The sequence below is a fragment of the Carlito syrichta genome, unplaced genomic scaffold (genome assembly GCF_000164805.1).
Source record: "Carlito syrichta isolate Samal-C Ts95f unplaced genomic scaffold, Tarsius_syrichta-2.0.1 Scaffold154673, whole genome shotgun sequence".
Lineage (NCBI taxonomy): Eukaryota > Metazoa > Chordata > Mammalia > Primates > Tarsiidae > Carlito > Carlito syrichta.
The window spans coordinates 25,816-49,137 of record NW_007098769.1 but is presented as its reverse complement, the minus strand read 5'-3'; the positions used below and the strand labels follow the sequence as shown (position 1 = coordinate 49,137).

At 49.9% G+C, this 23,322-nt stretch overlaps 1 protein-coding gene across 1 annotated transcript in view; it reads left to right on the top strand.

Annotated features, from left to right (window-relative positions):
* NAP1L4 (nucleosome assembly protein 1 like 4) overlaps positions 1-23,322 on the top strand; it is a 45,154-nt gene that overhangs the window by 5,674 nt on the left and 16,158 nt on the right. The window contains exons 2-8 of the mRNA XM_008050965.2: positions 3,313-3,343; positions 4,183-4,241; positions 7,706-7,805; positions 10,887-11,028; positions 11,305-11,391; positions 14,326-14,457; positions 19,132-19,203. Coding sequence (XP_008049156.1) covers positions 3,330-3,343; positions 4,183-4,241; positions 7,706-7,805; positions 10,887-11,028; positions 11,305-11,391; positions 14,326-14,457; positions 19,132-19,203 — 606 coding nt within the window. The 5' untranslated portion in view covers positions 3,313-3,329. The remainder of the gene's footprint in view (positions 1-3,312; positions 3,344-4,182; positions 4,242-7,705; positions 7,806-10,886; positions 11,029-11,304; positions 11,392-14,325; positions 14,458-19,131; positions 19,204-23,322) is intronic.

The window sequence follows — 23,322 nt, the reverse complement described above, 5'->3', positions numbered from 1 at the left end:
CCCTCAGCAAAAATGGGCTTGTTCACTGTGGCCACATGGTTCATGTGTTGTGTACTGGATTGGTTTGTTGTTGCTTTTCAGTTCTCAGAATTGTTTTCTTTCCCATTGTTTAAGTTCATCACTTTGCTTTTCTTGCTCCGTCCTTGATTTAGCCCTTTTTTCTCCTTTCGGGACTGTTGTGTCAGGTGTAGCTTGACTGCCTTGTCATCTCACTAGCAGTCGTGTTAAGGAGCATATGCCTTCACATAAATGAAGACGAAGCCAGTCATTGTATCCATGGAATCTGGTCATCCGTCAGGTTGGAATAGGTGCCCTTGGGAAGGTGAACCCTTCTGGCTGTGTCCTGAAATTGGTTGTTTATGCATCCAACAGATTATTACTGTGCCGGGAGCTGTTCTGGGCTCTGACTACATAGTGAACAGGGTAGGGGGGGTGTTTTCTAGACACGGTGGGTTTCTGGGAGAGGCCGTAGAACAGCAAGAGGCCTTGGCTGAGCTGTTGCTGGTCTGTCCAGCAGTCTATCTGACAGCAGTAGTGTCTTTTTTGTTGTTTTTTGAATTGAAGTCTCACTCTTCTAGCCCAGGTTAGAGTGCAGTGGCACGCTCACAGCCGCCCCAGCATCAACCTGCTGGGCTCTGGCCATCCTTCTGCCTCAGCCTTCCAAGTAGCCAGAACTATAGGCCCGTACTACCACACCGGCTATTTTTTTTTTAATTGTAGAGATGAGGTCTTGCCAAGTTGCCCAGACTGGTCTCAAACCCGCGGGCTTAGGCAGTCCACTCGCCTCGGCCTCCCAAAGTGCTGGGATGACAGACTGAGCCCGGCCCAGCGGCATCTTTCATCGAGCAGGTGGGAGCAGCAAGAAGTTAAGTGACTGGTGATGATGGGGAAAGGTCAGAGGACCTAGATTTGAGACCCAGGCCTTGGCTTCTTTTTGTGTAATCTGAGGATAGTCTCTCCTGGTCAAGTTGATGTGAATATAAAATGTAGGAAGTGCCTGCCACGTGGGTCCCTTGCTAATATAGGAGATGCTGGAAATTAAGTTTGTGGCTGACTGGGTATTATACTGACTAGGTGGTGAAAATGAGAGTCTGTCCGTTAAACTGTCAGTGATAGCTGGTTCTGGGCCACGGGCTCCTTTCAGCAGTTAAGTGTGGGGTCTAGGGAAGGTGCTGTGAGGTATATATGTGGAGGACGGAGAGCTTTAATTAAGTAGCCAAGTTGTAGTTGATATCACTTTGGCTGAATCAAGATCTGCTCATAGTGTGACCTAGCAGGCCTCTCATAGCAATCCCTTGCCGAGTAAATGAAGAATGACTCGGGGGCGGGAAGCCACGCAAGCCAAGACGATCACGGAGACATTCTCCAGGGTCCATAATAGGAAAATCCCACTCTGGCATTTAACGACTGGTAGTTAGCGAGTGTGTTGGCGCTTAGGAAGTTGCCATTGCACACATGTCCCGGGGCCTGGCCATCCTGTACTTGTGTTTCTAAGATGAGGGAAAGCAGACCCTGAACTCCAGGCACTGTGACCACAGCAGACTTGGCAAGGCCACGGGCGCTGGCATGAGCATAGCGAGTAGACCGGGCAGGAACACGGGTCTGTGGGAGGCGGTAGGGACGCTGAAGGGTTTCTGAAAGCCTCGTGGGGCAGGGCAGGGGCGTGGCAGTGGTGGGCGGAGCCGGCCATTGCAGAGTGTACTGTCTTTTTTTCCAGTTTCATCTGCTTCATTAAAACAAATAATGTAGTATTCTTGAAAAAGATGATGTAATACTTATATAATATTTTGAATTGTAAAGATAATTAGCATGTCTTATTTTAAAACAATAAAAGCCTAATAAAAAGGAAATGTAGTTAAATACAAAACAACTGTAGACTATAAGTTCTAATTGGAGCTGTTTTCCTTAAATACAGAGACTTTTTGTTGTTGTTTCTCCCTAAAACTTTGCTCAGATACCTAAGAATGGAGCCTTGGCTAGCTTTCAGTGGGGCAGCCCTGCAGGGAAGCTCTCAGGCGTATTTGCTACATTTTAGTTTTATTTTACACGTAAGGACTTTTTTTTTTTTGAGTTGGAGTCTCACTCAGTCACCCCGGCTAAAGTGCAGTGGCACACTCACAGCCCACACCCCAGTGTCGACCAGCTAGGCTCCAACGAGCCTTCCACCTGAGCCTTCCAAGTAGACAGAACTATAGGTGCGTGCTACCACACCCAACTAATTTTTTTTATTTATTGTAGAGACGAGGTCTTGCCAAGTTGCCCAGGCTGATCTCGAACCCCTGGACTCAGGCAGTCCTCTCACTTCGGCCTCTCAAAGTGCTGGGATTATAGGCTTGAGCCACTGCACCTGGCCTGGCTGAGTTTTTTATTTTATTTTGTTTTATTCTATTTTATGGTAGAGATGAGGTCTTGCTATGTTGCCTTTTACCATTTTTTATTATGAGACAGAGGCTCGCTATATTGGCCAGGATGGTCTTGAACTCCTGATCTCAAGCTTTGGTCTCCCCACATGCTGAGCTAATGCTTTCTGATATATGTCTTTAAAACTAGGCTCATACTGAGTATATTACATAATGTTTTTATACAAGCAGCACATCTTCAGTGTGGAAGTAATAGAAGACAGGATAAACAAACACAGTTAGAAAATCATCATGTGGGTTAGTTTGAAAAAACTGTAAACACCAGTAAAGGAGGTCATGTGCTGTCATCCTAGCACTCTGGGGAGGCCAACGCAGAAGGATCACTTGAGGAGTCCGAGAATAGCCTGGGCAGCACAGGGAGAACTGGTCTCTACAAAAAAACATTTACTTGCTAGGCACGCTGGCTGCTCAGGAGGCTGAGGCGGGACGATTGCGTGAGCCCAGGAGTTGAGGCTGCAGTGAGCTATGATCGCACCACTGGGCTGCAGCCTGGGCTATAGAATGAGACACTGGCTTTAAAAAAAATGCATTGAGTTACTCTGATATAGTTGGGTTTCCATTAATATGTTTCTGTTGCCGAAGTTTACTGTTGAGATAAAGCAGATTAGAGTTTATCTTATTCTGAAGTTTGTTCATCTTACTTCCCAATAAGAGGCATTTTTATGAGTCACATTTACATGTAATGAAACGCACAGATCCTAAGTGTATAACGTACATAATAGATTAGACAAACATGTATATCTCAGTCAAGGTCTAGAACCTTTCCGGACTCCAGAAGGTTCCCTCCTGCTGCTGCTTATAGACACTGTTGAGTGGGCATTCATTGTTAAAAGTACATTGAACAATATTTTTGTTTGTGAATTTAATTGTTGCAACTCTTTTTCGTTTGTAGGGCATAAGATCATTCAGATGGCAGATAACAGGTAAGCCAGACAGACTTTGCTCATCGGAGTGTGAGATTCGGCGAGGGCAGCAGGCATTCCAGTAAACATTGCTGGATGCAGAGTTTAGTACGTTTCAGGCTTCAACTGAGGGCTCCTTGTGAGTGTATTTGAGCCCATGAAGCAGTTGCTCAACACCGAACATTTTCAGATGTTGATAACTCACCAGCCTTTTATGGAAGGCAGTCTTTCTGCTCTCCAGGCTTTTACACCCCCACAGTGAAGTGTCACTGATGCCATGCTGACATGCTGTAATCCCCAGTGGGCAGGTGGAAAGTGTTGTTTCGTGGGTTGAGGGCCACTTTCAGTTGTGTATGTTATTGGATGTCCATTGGTGAGGGGCGTGGTGTGTCCCAGCATCTTTGGAAACTGTTAGACCTATTTTCCTGGTTTTGCTGTTTTTAGATACTGCATGGCTGGCTTTCCGAAGCCCCTGTGGGCACTGGCTTAGCTTCCATGGTGTGAGCTGCTGACCAAGCAGCAACTTGTGGGTTGATCGTTTTGGCCTGAGGGCTGGGAGCAGAGTTTTTGGAGAAAGAAGTTGCAGAACTGAAAGCCAAATAGCCTAGGGAAATAGGACCTTTGTAGGGAGCGTGTGTGGTAGTGGATGGGTGGGGAAATGTTCAGCGGTAGGATGTTTGCTTTGATCATGTCAGAGAGCAGAGTGTCTCTCGACACGTGCACATCAGTCGTTCCCTTCTGCTCCAACCTAAACCTAAAGTCACTGTCACCTCTTGATCTGTTAAGAAGGAAGAAAAATGCCCATTTACATTCTTTGTGGAACTTTTTTTACAATAATACTCCTAAACGTACTGTTTTAGTTTTTCAGATGGGGTTCCTTCAGAGTCCGCGGAAGCTGCTAAAAATGCAAGTAATACAGGTCAGTTGGCTGCCCATGAAACTAACGTTGGAGAGTTTGCACGCGGGACAGGGGTAGCCTGCTTTCTGGAGCCATGTATTGTACAATAATACAGGTGAAGGATTGCTGGCCTCAGTGATTTGGGGAAAGCTAGAATGATGAAAATGAAAGTCACTATCTTGGTATTATAGGAAGTTCAGAGTCTACAGAGGAGAGAGAGCAGTGCTAGTGTGTATCCTTACACCTGCCATCACCTGGCTTAGGATGGACAAGGGGGCAGTCTTTTTTCTTATTTTATGTTTGAGATGGGGTCTCACTGTGTTCCCTAGGCTGTTCTTGAACTCCTGTGCTCAAGCAATCCTTATATGTCAGCCACCCGAGTAGCTAGGATTACAGGTGTGAGCCAACACACTTGGCTGTTCTTTTTTCCTCTAAACTCTTAACTTTGCTTCCTCTGGTTGTTTTGAAGTAAATCCCAGATACATAATTTTTTGCCCATACTTTCACAGATGCGATATTTTTCCCTCATTAAAATCAAAAGAAAAGCAGTATATCTGTACTCCCCCTGAACTGTTTGAAAGCAAATTGTGGATATTCCTTTTTTCCCTAAAACAGTTAAGTGTAAGTTTCCTAAAAACTAGAATGAATTCTTAGAACCAAGATGCCATTACTGCAGCCGAGAAGCTTGACAGTACTAGGTTCTCGTGTACAGTCATGTTCGTATTTCCCTGGCTTTCCCAGCAATTCTTTTACCCCCCACTCCAACCTGGGATCTGGTTGAGGATCACACATTCTATTTAGTTCTGTCTCCTTGTTCTAGCTTCACTTACTGACCTTTTTTGTCTCTCATTGCCTTGTGCTGTTTGAGCACTCTGGCCACACCTGTCTTGTAAAATATCATCATCATCATCCCCCCCCATCTGGGTGTGCCTGGTTGTCTCCTCCTGGTGAGTTTAGGGTAGACATTTGGCAAGAAGGGCACACAGGTGATGTTGTGAAGCAGTGGGCACTGCGTTGGGAGGCACATAGTACTGGCAGGCCATGGCCTGGGGACACTGAGACTGATGACCCGTCTAAGACAGTGTGTGCCAGACTTCTCTGCCGGCAGAGTTCGCTGACCTGGCGAGCAGTCTGCCTGGCATGGTGACTGTCCTTTCTTCCTTCAGGGGACTTTCACGCCCCCTGACAGTCCTTGCCTGATCAAGTCATGACATGGTACTTGCAAAGGGCTGTTTTTCTGATCCTCCCAATCCTGCTCCCCTTATTTTAGTGTCACTATAGACTTGTCAATTATTTTATTATTATCTTTTTTGAGTCTAAGGGTCTCACTGTTTCTCCCAGGCTAGAGTGCAGTGGCATGTTTACTGCCACCTTAGCGTCGACCTGCTGGGCTCAGGGGATCCTTCCTCCTCAGCTTTCCAAGTAGCCAGAACTACAGGTGCATGCTACCATGCCTGGCTAATTTTTGATTTATTGTGTAGACAAGGTCTCACCAAGTTGCCCAGGCTGGTCTCCAGCCCCTGGGTTCAGGCAGTCCTCTTGCCTTGGCCTCCCAAAATGCTAGGATTACAGGCTGAACCACCACGCCAAACCTTGCACTCGGCTAATTGTTGTCTATTTGTTTGGGTTTTTTTGGTTTTTTTTGAGTTGGAGTCTCACTCTGTCGCCTAGACTGGAGTGCAGTGGCCGCTCCTGGCCACCGCAGCCTCAACCTGCTGGGCTCCGGCGATCCTCCCGCCTCAGCCTTCCAAGTAGCTGGAATTACAGGCGCGTGCTACTATGCCCGGCTAATTTTTTGATTTATTGTAGAGATGAAGGCTTGCCAAGTTGCCCAGGCGGGTCTTGAACCCACGGGCTCAGGCAATTCACTCACCTCAGCCTCCCAAGGGGCGGGATTACAGGCTGAGCCACCGAGCCCGGCTTGTTTGTTTTTTTGAGTCAGTCTCATTGGTTTGCCCAGTTTCACCGAGCCCGGCTTGTTTGTTTTTTTGAGTCAGTCTCATTGGTTTGCCCAGTTTGTAGTACATTGGCATGATCATGGCTTCCTGTAGCCTCAACCTCCTGGGCTCAAGTGATCCTTCTACCTAAGCCTCCCGAGTAGCTGGAGCTACAGGTGTGCACTACCACACCCTACTAATTTTAAAAATTTTTTTGTAGAGACAAGTCTCACTGTGTGGCTCAGGCTGGTCTTGAACTCCTGGGCTCAAGTAGTTCTCTTACCTCGGCCTCCCAAAGTACTGGGATTACAGGCATGAGCCACTTCATCCAGCCTCTTTTTCTTTTTCAGTGTGTTATCAGTTGCCATCATGCTTCTTTCTGCTGTGCAAATTGTCCCATTTGGCCAGTGGGAGTCACTTTAGGCGTGCCTCTAAGTCCTCGTTACTCTTGAGTTTTGTGCATCTTTGGCTTTGTAGCACAGGATGATATCCATCTTACCTTGAGTTCTCCATGCCCCAGACTTGGGATGCACCATTTAGCCAAGAAATCTTGTTCCTTTTAATGGGGAAAGACATTTAAAAACCGAAATATAGATGCTAGGTGTCATTGTCCTAGGCCCTATCAGTAGACAGAGCTAGAAGAGATGTATGTTTGTGTCTACATGCAGTGTTTACATATGGCACATGTATACATAGTTTTAAGCATGCAAATTGTTTACAGTAAATGCAGGGCTTTGTGTCAGAGTTGTGTGTTTGCAGTTCTCTATGTTAATTTGGGTGCCCACTTGGTTGTTTGGCTTGGCCACATCAAGGGAGAACACGCGAGTCAAGGAAGGACACTGGGTGTGGATTTCTTTATTGTGCTCTTCAGAGGGAAGTTGTTAAGAGTCTTTGTCATGAGCCAGGTGTTAAACCACTCCTTAGTCAAAGTGGAGAGAAAGTCACTACCCTTGCAGGGTCTCATTGGTTTACTGAGAAATGGGCTTGTAAATGCATGCAGCTTAGGGCTGCATGCTCAGTTCAGATGTGGGGAAGCTGTAAGGGGAGCGGGATAGTCAGGAGTGCTTCCTGGAGGAGGTGGGTTTGGGCAGGAGACATTTGAGGCAGGAGTGAGCAGCGTGTGCGAAGAACATGTGAAGGGGCAGTGCCATGAGGGCGCCTGTGAATGGCAGGCTCTTCTGGGCTGGGAAGTTCATGGCACTGTCATGAGCAAAGGCACCTGTGGACACTTGTGCTTTGAGGGACCGATTCATTCCTGCCTCAGCTTCTGGACACCACTTGGGACTTGGGGAGAGGTGAGGACCCCGGAGACAGACCACCTGAGCTTAGCAGTTAATGAATCCTTAGTTGTGAGGTTGCAGCCTAACACCTCTGGGTGTTTCTTCAGAGACAGGCAGCCACCCAGCAGGTGGTGGCACAGTGTTAAATGCCTTTAAAATGCACTTTGGGTACCAAAACTAGGTAGATCCCGTGTTAATTTTCAACTCCTGGCTGTTGTGTGGTGGGCACACACTAAATATTTTTGGTCTTGTGTTTCACTCTTCACAGAAAAGCTCGCAGATCAGGTAATGCAGAACCCTCAAGTGTTGGCGGCTTTACAGGAGCGACTCGACGATGTCTCTCACACGCCTTCCAGCTACATCGAAACGTAAGTGGGGCCTGATGCAACTCGAAGAAGCAAAAGAACAAAGGAAAACCCATTTCCCAGTTCCTGAGAGCGAGGATATTAGCCTTTTATCTCGCAGGTTTGGCCTGCACTGTGCGTGGGCTTGGAGTCTGTCTGGTGGAGTAATGTGGCATGTTGGGTTGCCCACTAGAAGTGCACAGTGCCATCCTGCGGCAGTCTAGAGGACTTCACAGATTTTCTGAGGCAGGGAGGACAGGGGTGGCTCCCAAGGGAAGCTGTCCTCCCTGGCTCACATTCCTGAGCCTGGGCCCCCAGCACCTTGGCTTTTTTGCAAGAGTCCTGTGTCCGCGGTGGATTGCGGGGTGAGGTCCCTGTCCTGGGACCCGAGGGCGGCGCTTGTCAGAGCCGGCCTGTCTTCCTTCTGGAGGACATGAGCTGTTACTGGGCTTCTGTCTACAGTTAGGCCAGGGCTCCGTCTCACAGGAGGGCCCGCCTCTGCGCTGGCTTTCCCACTCAGGTCTATTGTAATGAGGGGGCATATTTGGGGTTTGCATGCCATTGTACTGAGAAGGTGTTCTCTGGTGGACAGGCCTATGCTTACCTACTCCCGAAGGTCTGAGGAAGCCAAGAGGCCTAAGACCAAGGCTAACGGATCCAGTTTCTCATAAAGAAGCATTTAGTAGGGCTCACGCCTATAATCCCAACACTTTGGGAGGCTGAGGTGAGGGGATTGCCTGAGCTCACGGGTTCGAGACCAGCCTGGGCAACTTGGTGAGATCTCATCTCTATGATAAAAAAAAACCAAACTAACCAGGTATAGTGGAGTGCACCTGTAATTCCAGCTACTTGGAAGGCTGAGGCGGAAACCTGAGTCCAGCAGGTCAAGGCTGCTGTGACCGTGAGTGTGCCCCTGCACTCCAGCCTGGGTGACAGACTGAGAATCCGCCTCAAAAAAAAAAAAAAAAAGGTAGGGACTTAGGAACAGAAGCTGTGTTGGTGTCTTGGGCGGCGACAGGACAAGATGATGAATCCCACGCTGTTACCCCCAGACCATAGGGAAAGGTGGTTCAGAAGGATGTGTGGAAGAGCTGAAGTACTGTCGCACCCAGGCTGTGTGACCCATGGGCCTGCTCTTCCACAAGGACAGTAACTGAAGGAGAAATCTTGGTGGCCCTCCCGAGCCTGGGTTATGGGAAGCCAGCACGGCAGTGTGCATCTCGGAGCAGCTGTTTTGGCCTCCACAGAAGGTTCTCTGGGGATAACTTAGTGGGTAAGGTTTTAGCACGTGTGTCTTTGCAGACATGGCAGACGGTGGTGGTAGTGAGTGGGGTGGCAGGAGTTGAAGGGAGTGATGGTCTCCAGTGTTCTGGCTTTAGCAACTGGGCGCACAGGGTGGTTTTCACGGAGAGGAGCTGGGGTGTGGGCCCGGGCCTTTGGGGCTAGAAGTGGTTCCCCGTTGGTCACAGTGCAGGAGTGCCTTCTGGGCAGGGCGGCATGAGTGGTCAGAGGACTGGCGGGGCCACCGGGGTCAGTTGGTTTTGTCCTTTCATTCCAGTCGAAAGATTTCAGAAACTAAAAAACTCACTTAAAAGTGTGTCATTAATGTAGAGAAGAGCTACGCACGTCACTGTGTCTACCGTATTGGTGCATTCTGACTCTGCTTTCCCCTGGTTCTCTTCTGCGAGTGGTGGTTCTAGAATGTTCACCGCCGGTGAGAGTCTTTGCTTGAGGACCTTTAGCTTGAAGTAGCCCTGGGCGTGAATCACAGGAACAGCAGTCCTTTGTGACTGGAGGCATTTGTTCTAGCACTTTCCAAGCCATGGTGTGTGTGAGTGGCCTGTTGCTCTGTGCTGTGTATTGTGGGAGGATAAGCGAAGTGCTTAGACCAGTGCTGGCTTTGCACTTCCAGACGGCAGGTCACGTGGACAGGTATTCAAACGCAGGCCCCAGCCCCTGTCCACTGTTTGGGTCCTTAATGAGGTCAGGAATGGGCTCTTTGTTCCACAGGGTTGCACACGAGGGCTTTATTTTAAACAAATTGTGTTGATGGACTAAAAACGGGTTTTTCTTCTGATTTAGAAAAGTAATGCATATAAACTAAATATGTTTTAAAATACAGAACAGAACTGGAAGGCGAGGAAACTCACGGGTGATCTGATTCTTGAAGAGAACAAATCTGTGTTGTCTGTTTCCCAAATTCTTCCCTCGGTGGTAGCGTGAGGACTTCACGTGGCACCAAGTCACTGGCAGCATGATTTTGACCAGGCCATGGTTGAGTACTGTTCGGCTTGCCGTTGTTTCCACTTGTTCACTTTTACAATCTGTTAGCGGACACCTCAGCATAAATATTTGGTCTTTCCTAAGGATAAATTCTTGGAGGTCAAATGACTAGATCCAAAGAACATTTGCAGTGTTTCCTCTGCCCTCAGGAAAGACAAGTCTGTTAGAGGGCTGTTTTGCCCTCAGCCTCATAAGACCTAGGTGTTTTGTTTGGTTTTTAATTGCCAGTCTGGTAAGAAAAAGATGAGTTCTTATGAATTTGCTCTCTTGGATGTTTTATGAGATTCTTTTTTCTTATTTGATGGTTTGTTTTTCTTTTGTGGATCACCTTTTCAGCATCCTCCGTGCCCCTTTGTTTTCCTATTGGGGTGTTTGTTCTTTTTTTTAGTGATTTTTAGGAGCTCTTCTTCAGAGTAAGGATGTTGATCTTATGTTTTCTTTTTTTTGAGTCGGAGTCTCACTCTGTCACCCAGACTGGAGTGCAGTGGCTGCTCCCAGCCACCGCAGCCTCGACCTGCTGGGCTCCGGCAATCCTTCCGCCTCAGCCTTCCAAGTAGCTGGAACTACGGGCGCACGCTACCACGCCCAGCTAATTTTTTGATTTATTGTAGAGATGAGGTCTCGCCAAGTTGCCCAGGCGGGTCTCGAACCCATGGGCTCAGGCAGTCGACTCACCTCAGCCTCCCAAAGGCGCGGGATTATAGGCTGAGCCACCGAACCTGGCTGATCTTATGTTTTCTTAAATTGATTTTAATAAAATTGGAAAGCATGCTCCTTATTTTGCAAGCATAGGGATGTTTTATTTCCTGTTCTCTCTTTTAGTTTACCTAAAGCCGTGAAAAGAAGAATTAATGCATTGAAGCAACTTCAAGTGAGATGTGCCCATATAGAAGCCAAGTTCTATGAAGAAGTTCACGACTTGGAAAGAAAGTATGCAGCGTTATACCAGCCTCTCTTCGACAAGGTGGGGAGCTCTGTTAAGAAGTTATGTGTGCAGGTGCACCTCCACTCAGGTGCTGTTTTATCCTGATACACCCGTGGTCAGTTGTAAACATCTCAGCCAACAGGGCCTTGGAGACACCTGACCTGCCAAACAGCAGAGCCTGGCCTATCTGCTGTCAGTTAGCAGTCGTCAAAATGACCAAGTTTAAACGTCTTCTAGACATGATGTATAAATCCACCCTAACTCTTGAGTTTCTGAATCAGCTGACGTTTCTAATCAGGCCTCGCTTTCTTGCAGAGAAGAGAATTTGTCACTGGGGACGTGGAGCCGACGGATGCAGAATCAGAGTGGCACAGCGAGGGCGAAGAGGAGGAGAAGCTGGCTGTGAGTTTGCAGAAGTGCACGCGGCTGTTGCTCTGTCCTACGCACTTAGAAATAAGATGTCCTTTCTTGATGGTTTTGGTTGTCAATAAGAGCCCTTCCAGCCGTGGGTGCTGCCTCACCAGATTGAGGCGTTTGGGCTTCTTTCTGACACGTGTCAGGTGTCCGACACGGGCTGTCGGGTGACATGGGGACCATCTGTCTGTGTAGAGTGGTGTGAGCTTGAAATAAGGGGTCAGAACCTGTTGAGAACACAGGAAAAGTGAAAGTCACCAGGGGGCCGTGTCCCTGGATTCTCAGTACCAGGAGGTCTGGAGGTGACATGGAGTGTGCCTTGTGAGAGCGCCCAGCCAGAGCACAGCTCTAGACTGCTCGTGGCGTGGCGACCACTCCTGCTCGAGGCCTTTTTCTGGTTACTGATCACATCCCAGTGCCAGGAGAGGTCTCAGTGTGCCCAGGTTAACTTTGTCAGCCTAATTTTATGCTGGGGAGGTAAGTAGCTTTTAACCTATAGCATGAGCTTTGAGGGATTTTTTTGAAGTATGTGTTAATTTTCGTAACCATGTATGTTTTTGATTTTTTTTTTTTTTTGAGTCTTTGTCTTATTCTGTCACCCAAGCTGGAATGTAGTGGCACACTCACAACCATCGCAGCCTCGGCCTCAGGCAATCCTTCCACCTCAGACTTTCAAATAGCTAGAACCACAGGCGTGCACCACCATGCCAGCTAATTTTTTTTATTTGTTATAGAGACGAGATCTCGCCAAGTTGCCCAGGCTGGTCTCGAACCCCTGGGCTCAGGCAATCCTCTTGCCTCCTCCTCCCAAAGTGCTGGGATGACAGGTGTGAGCCACCGCATCCGGCCAGTTTTGATCATTTAAAGGCAAGCCAGGCCTGTCAGAAGGCCATGGAGTAGCATAGTTGTGAAACAGCTTCTTTTCCTAGAGACAGGGTATTGCTGTGCTACCAGGCTGGAGTACAGTGGCACGGTCATAGCTCACTGTGGCCTCAAACTTCTGGGCTCATGCCATCCTCTTGTCTCAGCCTCCCCATTAGCTGGGACTACAAGCATGTGTCATCATGCCTAGCTAATTTTGTAAAAAATGTTTTGTAGGGATGGGATTTGGCTGTATTGCACAGTCCACTCTTTAACTCCTGGCCTCAAGTGGTTCTCTCATTGGTTTCCCAAAGCACTGAGGTTACAGGAGTGAGACACTGCACCTAGCGTGTGAACCAGATTCTTTTTTTTTTGAGTTGGAGTCTCACTCTGTCGCCCAGACTGGAGTGCAGTGGCCGCTCCTGTCCACCGCAGCCTCAACCTGCTGGGCTCCAGCGATCCTTCTGCCTCAGCCTTCCAAGTAGCTGGAGCTACAGGTGTGTGCTACCACGCCTGGCTAATTTTTGATTTATTGCAGAGATGAGGTCTCGCCAAGTTGCCCAGGCGGATCTTGAACCCGCGGGCTCAAGCAGTCCACTCACCTAAGCCTCCCAAAGTGCTGGGATTACAGGCTGAGCCACCGAGCTCAGCTGTGAACCAGATTCTTACAGCTCAGATGAAGTCTGCCTTTGTTAATTTTTTTTTGCATCTCACTGTGGTACCCAAACTGGAGTGCAGTGGCACACTCCAGCCACTGCAGTGTGTCGACCTGCTGGGCTCTAGCGATCCTTCCGCCTCAGCCTTCCAAGTTGCTGGAACCACAGGCATATGCTACCACACCCAGCTAATTTTTGATTTATTGTGGAGACGAGGTCTCACCAAGTTGCCCACGCTGGTCTCGAACCTGCAGACTCAGGCAATCCACTTGCCTCGGCCTCCCAAAATGTTGGGATTACAGGCTGAGTCACTGAGCCTGGCCCTGCCTTTGTTAATTTTTAAAGCCTATAGGGTCACCTCATGGCTGTCCCAATGGTGTTCAGAGCTCCCCCATGGTTCTATGTAGTGTTGTCTCGCCTTCCCTTCTGTCTTTTCCCTGAGACCTGACACTGTGAGATGTCCCTCCACACTGCTGTGCGGCCTTTCTTGTCCTCATCCTGACGTCTGCACGGTTTCTGTGAGTCAGCAGGGACAGCGATTTCCTTAAGCCAGAGTAGAGATGCCATGCGACTTCTTGTTGAAGCAGTTTTGACATCAGCTTGCTCCCCTGTCCCACCTTCCAGTTTAACCAGCAGTCAGACTCTTCATTCAGGGAATGCATTTATCTCTGAGCTGAACTTTTTCACCCAAACAGTAGTGGGTATTTTACATGCTTGTGTTGCATCTCCTTGGGGTCAGTGTACCACCTTCCAGTCTGTACCGTAACGGGGAGTGTCTCAAGATGATGCCCACAGAGCCCGCGCTGACAGCCTTTCCCACGGCTGGTGGCATTTGGCCATCTCTTTCATTCCCCCCCTTTGGTGTGAAGTCATGCCATGGCATTCCATCTGGATGGGGAGATTTGGCTGTTTTTTCTGTCAGACATTTGAAGCATCGCGTGCACAGTGGTTTTGGAGATGCAGACTGGGAAAGAAGTGATTTTTTGGTCCATTTTCTTTTTTGAGTCAGCGTCTCACTGTTATCTAGGCTGGAGTGCAGTGGTGCGCTCATGGCCACCGCAGCCTCGACCTGCTGGGCTCAGGGGATCCTTCTGCCTCAGCCTTCCAAGCAGCTGGAACCACAAGCGTGTGCCATCATGCCCGACCAATTTTTTGATTTATTGTAGAGACCAGGTCTTACCAAGTTGCCCAGGCTGGTCTCGAACCCATGCTCCAGACAATCCTCTTGCCTCCACCTCCAAAGTGCTGGGATGACAGGTGTGAGCCACCACGCCCAGCTGAAAGAAGTGTTTTTGATCGAAGTTTGTGCAAGATTCTGAAATCACATTCTGTATTCAGCTATTGAATTATTTGTAAATTTGTATGTTTGTGATAAGTATTCTATTTTGCATTTTATTTTTTTTAGGGAGACGTGAAAGATAAAGCAGTTATAGCAGAAGAAGCAGCAGCTGCTGCCGAAGAACCCAGCCCCAGAGGAATCCCAGAGTTCTGGTTTACCATCTTTAGAAATGTGGACATGCTGAGTGAGTTAGTCCAGGTAAGCAGAGTACTGCCTGGTGGGGGGTTCTTGTGGCAGTCTTCTGAGATGAGCTACCGTTGCTTCTTTGTTGTTCGGGCCGGATCTCACTCTGTCGCCCAGGCTGGAGTGTAGTGGCACAATCAGTGGCTCACTGCAGCCTCGACCTCGTGTACTCAGGCGGTCCTCCCAACTAGCTGAGACTGTAGGCATATACCACTAGAGCTGGCTGATTTTTTAGGTTTCTGTAGAGACGAGGTCTGGCTATCTTGCTTAGGCTGATCTTGAACTCCTGGCCTCAAGCAGTCCTCCTGCCTTGGCCTCACCAAGTGCTGGGATAACAGGCGTGAGCAGCTGCACCCAGCTCGTGGTGTTTTTAAGCACTGTTTAGCTTGGCATTGAGGTTGTTCATCGTGGCACCTCAGGCGAGCAGCCTGATGGCTGAGCGAAGGTGTGCTCTTGGGTGGTACCGGTGTTCTGTCCTGCGGATCTCAGGGCAAAAGCAGCCCCTCAGCTTGAGCCGGAACTCCGGCCCTGTTCTCTGGTGCCTGTGGGCGGTTCACCTCGTGGGAAGGTCTCGCTCCCCATCAGAGGGCCTGTGGACAGGACCGGCCCATCTTCGTAGTGCCGACCCTGATCCATCATAGAAGTGGTGTTGTTGTGAAGGGATGAGCTGTGTGTCTTGTGTGTGTGCGCACATCTGTGTACACGTGGTTACATTACTCAGTGCAGTTCTGAAATTGGAGATGTGCATAAAAGTATACCAATTTGCTAATGTCTTCTGAGTATTTCCCTTGAAAAAGTGTCTTTAAAAAAGGAGGCATGTGTGATGGCTCATGCCTGTCATCCCAGCACTTTGGGAGGCCGAGGCGGGAGGATCACTTGAGCCCAGGAGTTTGAGACCAGCCTGGACAGCATAGTGAGACCTCGTCACTACCAAAACAAATAAAAAAAGGAAATAGCCAACCTTTCTGTTTTTGTCTTTCCTTTCCCTTGTCATCCTTTCTGTATTGGAGTGGTAGAGCAATTAAAAGATAACATGTTTAATTTTCTCTGAGATGGTTGCCTGATTTTGTGGAATACAGAAGCATGTCCTGCCCCGAGTCTTATTGACTGGCTTGCTGTCTGGGTTTTCTCTGCTCCGGAGTCCCCGGGGGACTGCATGACAGCATTCACACTTCCTGGGGAGAGCTCTGAGCTCTGTGCCTGTGTCCCTCTGTCAGCATGGTGCTTTTCCAGTCACAGCACAGCAGCTGTCCCTTGCAGATAGATGTATCGTCGTCTGCATGGACTCTGCAAATGCAGTTTTACTCGTTCTCCGAGACGGGCCGTGTTGCTGCCCCTGCTGCCTCCCTTGTGTGCTGCTTGCCCTTTGTCTGGAGTCGGAGTTTGAGATGTCAAGGCTGACATGTTTCCTTCTCCTTCCAGACCAGGGAACAGCGAAAGCAGGGTGGCCTCGGCTTTCCTGATCTGAGCTTCCTTTTCACATGAAAAGGCGGGATTTAAGAAGACTAGACCACACTTTTAAACAAGTGCTGTGAGCCACAATTTCATTGGAAAACTGAATCGTGTCTACCTGACCCTTGTTCACGCTCTGACTGCTTACTACAATCACCTGGGGCAGCTTGGGCTGGAGTGCAGTGACATGCTCCAACCACCCCAGTGTGGACCGGCTGGGCTCTGGTGATCCTTCCGCCTCAGCCTTCCAAGTAGGTGAAACTACAGGCATGCACCGCCATGCCTGGCTAGGTTTTTGATTTATTGTAGAGATGAGGTCTCGCCAAGTTTCCCGGGCTGGTCCCGAACCCCCGGGCTCAGGCAGTCCTCTTGCCTGTGCCTCCCAATGTGCTGGGATGACAGGCATGAGTCACCATGCCTGGCTAGTGCTTCGGTATTTAAGCTGTGAAGTGTCTTGCTACTTTCTGTTTTAAAAGCTATGAAAAGATATGTTGGGATTTACAGAGTACTCATGTACTATGCAGAGAGTGATAAAATGTTAATCGTGCTGCTTGTCACCTGATAGCAGGTGAGGGTAGCAGAAAAAAACATATATATATATATATATATATTATATTTTTTTTTTTTTTTTTTTTAAAGATATCAGGTACCGTTCAGGGTCTTTTTTCTTTTTAATGTCTGGTTTTGAGGTCGTCTGTGCCTTTTTTTCCAAGATGTGGGGCAGTTCAGGGTCAGGTACACAAGTGGTCATCGTCCAGGTGAAGTGTGGATCTCCCGTTGATCCTCACTTCTCCTGGCTTGGGATCAGGTACGCTTACCCGCTCTCCTCCCGCCACAGTGTCCTGCTGCTGCAGTCCCTTCTGTGAGGGAAGTCCTTCTCCCCCAACGCCTTTTTTTTTCTTTTTAAGAGACAGGATCGGTGGCTCATGCCTATCATCCCAGCACTTTGGGAGACCACGGTGGGAGGATTGCTTGAGACTCTCCTGGGCAAGTCTGAGACCTTGTCTGTATAAAAAGTCAAAAAAATTGCTACAGGTGGTGGGTACCTGTAGTCCTAGTTATTTGGGAGGCTGAGGCGGAAGGATTATCTGAGCCCCATAGTTGGAGGCGCAGTGAGCTATGATTATGCCAGTGGGTGACAGAGTGAGACTCCAATTCAAAAAAAACAAAACGGGGGAGGGAGGGAGGGAGGCAGAGTCTCACTGTGTTGTCCAGGCTGGCGTGTAAAACTATTCACAGGCAGTCTTAGTGCACTGCAACCTCAAACTCCTGGACTCAGCCTCCGCGTAGCAAGGACTACAGGCGTGCACAGTGCCACTGTCCTCCGCTTGTGGAGGTCAGATGTGCAGTCCCAAAGATGGATTTCCTCTGGGTCTTTTGTTCTGTGTTTGGAGAGAGTCGGGATATATTCCTGAAAGTGGTGCTTTGGACATTGTGGGAGTTGCTTTATGATCTGAGTTCCTGGATGCTTCCACTGCTGTGTCGTGTGGTCCTGGGTTTTGAGTGTCTGTCAATGGGGGCATTGCATTTTGCTTTGGGAGCCATGAAATGGCTCAGGGTCTGTGGCGGGCTGAGGAATTTCAGAGCCTCGCCTTAAGTTTGGGGAAATAGCGGGCACTGCTGCCCAGAGTGGGGTGAGTTTGAGGTTCCGGTGCCAGCCAAGGTACATACTGGCGAAGATGCCGTCTGGCCACGGAGAGCGGGCAGGGGCTGCAGCGTGTGGTACTGGGCCTGGCCGTGGGGTGAGAGGGTGCTTGCTGGCGCAGCCTGTTTCAGAGCTGTCGTGCAGTCAGTCTTTCTTCAGATTTGCTGGGTGGCTCCTTGTTGCTGCTCTTCTTGTTTTGGTCTGTGATGTCAAAGTAATTAGGAATTGGGGCTTACTTGGTGTAAAGATAAATGCCACGTGCCTGGGGCTGACACACACTGAACTCACTGCAAGAGAGAGAGTTGTCAGCGGGAGGGGGAAGAACACGTTCTAGTGTCCTGTGGCACTTGGTTAACAGCCACTCTGTGTCTGCAGGGATCTAGAAGAGGAGGTTTGAATGTTCACAGTGCGTGGTATATTGTTCTGATTTAGTTGTTACATGTTGCATGCATATTGTGGAATATCACTGTATTGCCGTAAATATGTGCAGTTATTACATGTCAACTGAGAAGGGGGAAGTGGTTTTAAAAATGTAATGGGACCTCAAGAACTCCTAAGGTTCAGTCCCCAGATCCAGGAGTCAAGAAGTGACTCCCGTGTGTCAAGCAAAGCGCCCCTCGCTGGTGTGTGGTTATAGAGTTCAGCTCTTAGGGCTCTTCTTCTGATTGTTCTCACTCTAGCAAGCTATACTGACAGGTCTTGCCAGACTCTGAGTCGAGAGAATGATCACTGGTAAAATCATCCAGCCATCTACAAGAATTGTTAGCCTTTCTGTGGTGCCTGTCAGCTGGGTCTTGGGACATGGGTTGTAAGTGTTCTGGATAAAGCAACTGTGTTGTGGACTTGGGATCCAGCCAGACACTGCATAGTACATGTCTGTCAACAGCAGGCCACTTGTAGCACAGCAGTCCCGTGAGACTATAATGGCATATTTTTAGCGTACGTTTTTTATGTTTATATACACAATAATAGCCATTGCCACTGCCTAGAGTACTCAGCACAGTCCCATGCTGCGCAGGCTTGTAGCCAAGCAGAAGGCGTTCCCACAGTGTGGGTGTGCAGCAGGCCACGCTGTCAGGTCAGTGTGCGTATGCTCGGTGATGTTCATACACCAGCGATATCCCCTCCCCACGCATCTCTCAGCCTGTGTCCCTGTTGTTAGCGACACATGACTGTTTACTGCTGCAGGCGGGAAACTTAGCTGCCAAGGCCTTGGTTGGTCTGACCCTGTCTTCTGATTTCTAGACCCCTGCTTCTCTCGGAGATGCTAAGGACCAACAGTCTCAGTTGGCAGCATTTTTGATCTCTGTGTGCAGTGATAGCTGGTGGCAGGAAAGCAGCATTGAAGGCAGGCAGGTGTCGGATGTGCTGCCTTTCGCTAACAGTGACGGCCACTGTTGCTGCATGCCAGGGAAGGTTGGCACCTTGCTGCTGCTTCTCTACAACCTGGGTTCGGTGCACAAGTGTGGGTTGCTTCCTGAAAGTTGTGCTTGACAAGGACAGGATTCCAGGAGGGCTGATGACGTGCCGCCTGGGAGCAACATGTGTTGTTTTTAAAAAGCCCATTGGAATTATTTTCTCTTTTTGATTAGGAATATGATGAACCGATCTTGAAACACCTGCAGGATATTAAAGTGAAGTTTTCCGACCCTGGACAGCCTATGGTGAGTACTGGCTTGGCACTCTTGGTCGGCGTGGGATGGGCCAGGCCGCAAAGGCGAAGGACTTGGAGCAGGGGCGAGAAACCTACACCTGCCACTCCCTTGCTGGGCGGTGCTGAGCAAGGCTCTTTCCCCGGGGGTGGGGTGGGGTGGGAGAGACTCCCACCTGAGGGCTGGATCATGTCACGCCTCTCTGTACCTTGTCCGGCACTGTGGTCGAGCTGAATGATGGGGCAAATAACACAGACCGTGGGGTGCCCCATGGCTGTGGACCAGAGTGGCGACACACGCAGGTGTCAGGTGGGTGGTGCCTCCTGGGCTGTGGTGGTGTCCACGGCACCAGGCCTCAGGCTTGCTTCCTCTGTCCGTGTCCCTCAGGCTGACATGTGTCTCCTCTGCATCCGTGAAGTTGAGGAGGAGGGGCGGTATATGCACACATGGGAGCAGCACCCCTTCAGAAATCCACGGCCCTAAGTGGAGGCACCAAAAGGCTCTCCCGAAAGAGTCATTGCTGGCAGGGCTGGACGCTGTCCTGCGCTTTGATAAGTCCTGAATCGGCTTGCCAAGGTGCTTGCTGCCACAGACCATTGCGCCAGAAGCGTTCGTGGTGTGGGTCAGCCTGCCAGCCGGCCCTGACTTTTTTTTTTTTTTGAGTCGGAGTCTCACTCTGTCGCCCAGATTGGAGTGTAGTGGCCGCTCCCGGCCACCGCAGCCTCGACCTGCCAGGCTCTGGCGATCCTTCCGCCTCAGCCTTCCGAGTAGCTCGAATTACAGGCGTGCACTACCACGCCTGGCTAATTTTTTTTGATTTATTATAGAGATGAGGTCTCGCCTGCCCAGGCGGGTCTCGAACCCGCGGGCTCAGGCAATCCACTCACCTCAGCCTCCCAAAGGCACGGGATTACAGGCTGTGCCACCGAGCCCAGCTCGGCCCTGACTTTGACCTGAAGAGCTGTGGTGCTCTTGAGCGGGCCAGGCCCGGCCCTCCCAGGGAGCACTGTTCGTAACCTGTTAACCTGGCTGTAGCTAACGGGTTCCATTCCAGTGCAACAGCACTTCCAGTGACACATGACTGACTGACAGATGGCTTTCAGTCTCAGGCCTTGGAGACAAATGCTGTGCAGGTGGGTTAGGGGTCGTGGGGGCAGAGAGACCTGGGACGGTCACCAGTCATGCCCTCCCGCCCCATCTGGGAACCCTGGCCCAGCTTATGTCTGAGGGCTGGTGTGAGTGGGCTTTCTCTGTCCCACGCCTGGCAGGCATGCCTGGGAGAGGGGGCTGGCTCTGTCCCTTGACTTTTTCCTGTCTGGGTTCCACTCTGGGTGGTAACACTCAGCTGTCCTTGTGCAGTTCGGGTGGGGCATTGGGAGCGAAGCTTGAAGCCCGCTTCTGGGTAAGGCCCTGTCTTCCAGGGCGCTCCCTTCTCTGCTCCTCATGGTCATAGCAGACCCTCCCGCCAGTGGCGCCCATACCTGGGATAGGCCTCACCACGGCGCCCCCTGGCGGCTTCCTGGGCAGTGTGCTGTGATTGGTGTGAATTCTCCCTGTAGTGTGTCTGCAGTGTTTTGAGGTTCTGTGTGTTTCCCCTCACATTTCTTCTGACGCGTGATTCGTCCAGACTCAGTTTACTACCTTCCTCCTTTCCCCCTTTGGGTCAGTTCCTTTTTCCCTTCCTTTACATGTACTGGACCACCTGTGCGATGACTTCTAGGTCCGTTTTCTTTTTTTCTCAGCCTGCCATCTTGTTTTCCTCCATTGCATAGTGACTACAGCACAAGTTGTGTAAACTGGGACAGTCATGTTTTTTCTGTCTGCTTCCCGCATGGTGGAAGCCATGTATGCTTACTGCAGGAAGTTGAGGCCAGGCAGCAAGTGCAGAGTACAAGCTACGGTCTCCAGCTCTGAGAGTGACTCTCAGCAGTTTAGTGGGTTTCCATATACTCCTTCTCCTGTTTAAAATTACAATGGACCAGGCGTGGGGTGTGCACGCCTGTCATCCCAGCATTTTGGGAGGTGGAGGCAAGAGGATTATCTGAGCCCAGGAGTTCAAGACCAGCCTGGGCAACTTCGTGAGACCTCGTCTCTACAGTAAATCAAAAAGTTAGCCGGGTGTGGTGGTATGTGTCTGTAGGCCCAGATACCTGGGAAGCTGAGAAGGAAGGATGGCCTGAGTCCAGCAGGTGAGGATGCAGTGGCCATGATTGTGCCACTGCACTCGAGCCTGGGTGGCAGAGTGAGACGCTGACTTAAAAATCACCATGAAATATTTAAGGCTCCAAAGTGATAGAGTTGAGACCATCTGGCCTCCTAGTGAGGCCTGGCCAGTGTTTGCAGTGCCCTGCCCATCCTGCATGCCCTCCTCTCCTGTGTGTGCCTGCCTGGACACGCTGCACAACTCCTTCCTATCCGCCAGGCTTGGCTGGCAGTGGCTGTTACTGTGGTGCTATGTGTGGAGGGCTTTGTTTGCCATCCCCAGCCTTGCCACCCCCTCCTCCACTCTAAATTGTTGCATTATGCTCGGCATACTTGACCCCACGTTCCTGTTAAATTGCTGAGGTTCCTTCTGCTGAGATTCCTTTCTGTGTAATTACTGGGGCAAATAAATTGAAGCTTCAGAAGGCCCAAAGGTTCAGTTTACATTTCTGCCAGTAGTAATTTTTTATACTTTTTCCCAAAAAGTAACATTTTTGTCCCCTCATTTTTATATTTTGAAATAATTTCAAGCTTAGAGCAGAGTTGCAGCAGCAGGACCCCGCCAGTCCTGCACCCAGACTCGCACTCAGCAACTTTTGACAACGTGGGCAGCACTTGGTGGGGACCCACGAGCTTGTCTCCACATGAGTATTGGCAAAAATAACATCGCGTGTTTGTTCTGCCAGGCGAAAAAAGAGAAGATCTAATCTTTCGTTTCTGTGGTTGCCAGCGAGAGCGGGCGTTCCTGGGCGTCCGAGGCTCGCTTGGCGGCAGCGTGTGTGGGAGCCGGCAGCCTTCGCTCTCGGCCGCTGTCCTGCTGGGCAGTTGGAGCTGCTGCTTTAATTCACCTCCAGCTGTGTTTGGGCTACTTTTGAGTCAGCGCAGGCAGAGGGGAGGGAAAAGCAAGAAGGAGGCCGATTGAGTGAAAATGGTAGTGGGAGGAACTCGTAAGAGATAGAAGAAAAGGAACCGTCCACACACAGGGCAAGAGAAAAGACTGCTGCACGACAGCACCACCGGTCGATGGTGTCCGCATGTGGGCACAGCCTCTGGCTCTGGGGTGGAGCGTGCTCTGTGCTGACAGTTGCCTGCCTTTCAGCTCTCCGTCGTGCGTTTAAGCCCTGGAAAGCTTAAGAGACGAGGATGTCCTTGGCTGCTCTGAGGGTCCCTGCCTTGTCACTTTTGGAGACAGGTGACTCACCTTGTGGTTGGCCTTTTCTTGACATAGTGTGCTGCCCTGCCGCTCACTGGCGGAGGTCCTGGAGGGGCTCCTGGCCGGGTCATTTCTTGAGCCTACTTGGATGGTCTCCTGACTCCCAAACCCTCGTGGCCCTCTCCCTCCACCTTCTTGGAGAGTTTTTACTTCATGCCCTCCTTTGTGGAAGTGGTTCGTTGAAATGTATACACATCACATCTTTGCTATGTACCTTTTTTTTAGATTAGACAATAAGTTTATTTAGAAAGTGAATTAGAGAGAGAGAGAGGAGATTCGATTGGCCTCTCTCAAGGTAGGGGAGAAGGCCAAAGCCAGGAAGCATGGCAATAGCCTTAGCTCACAGAGCATGCGACCACACCAGAGTCTAGCAAGGCAATGTCGGTGATGGTCTGGCATTGGCCTGCTGTGTATATTTTGTAGTGTTTTTAATTCCCCCCCCCCCCCGTTGGATGGTTTTATCAAGATAACATGGAAAGAGCTGACATTAGCAGGCTTTGTCTGCAACCTGGCTCTGTTCCAAGTGCTTCTGTGAACTGACCAACCCTCAGGGCTGCTGGCAGAGACCCAGAGTGTCCTTCCCAATGTGCAGGTGGGGGCACTAGAGCGCAGAGAGCCTGGGCAGCTTCCTGGCATCACACGGCACTGGGGCTGAGGCGGGCTGTGGACACAGCCGTCTGAGCCAGCGTGGGTCTTGGGGCAGTCTCTGTGCATTG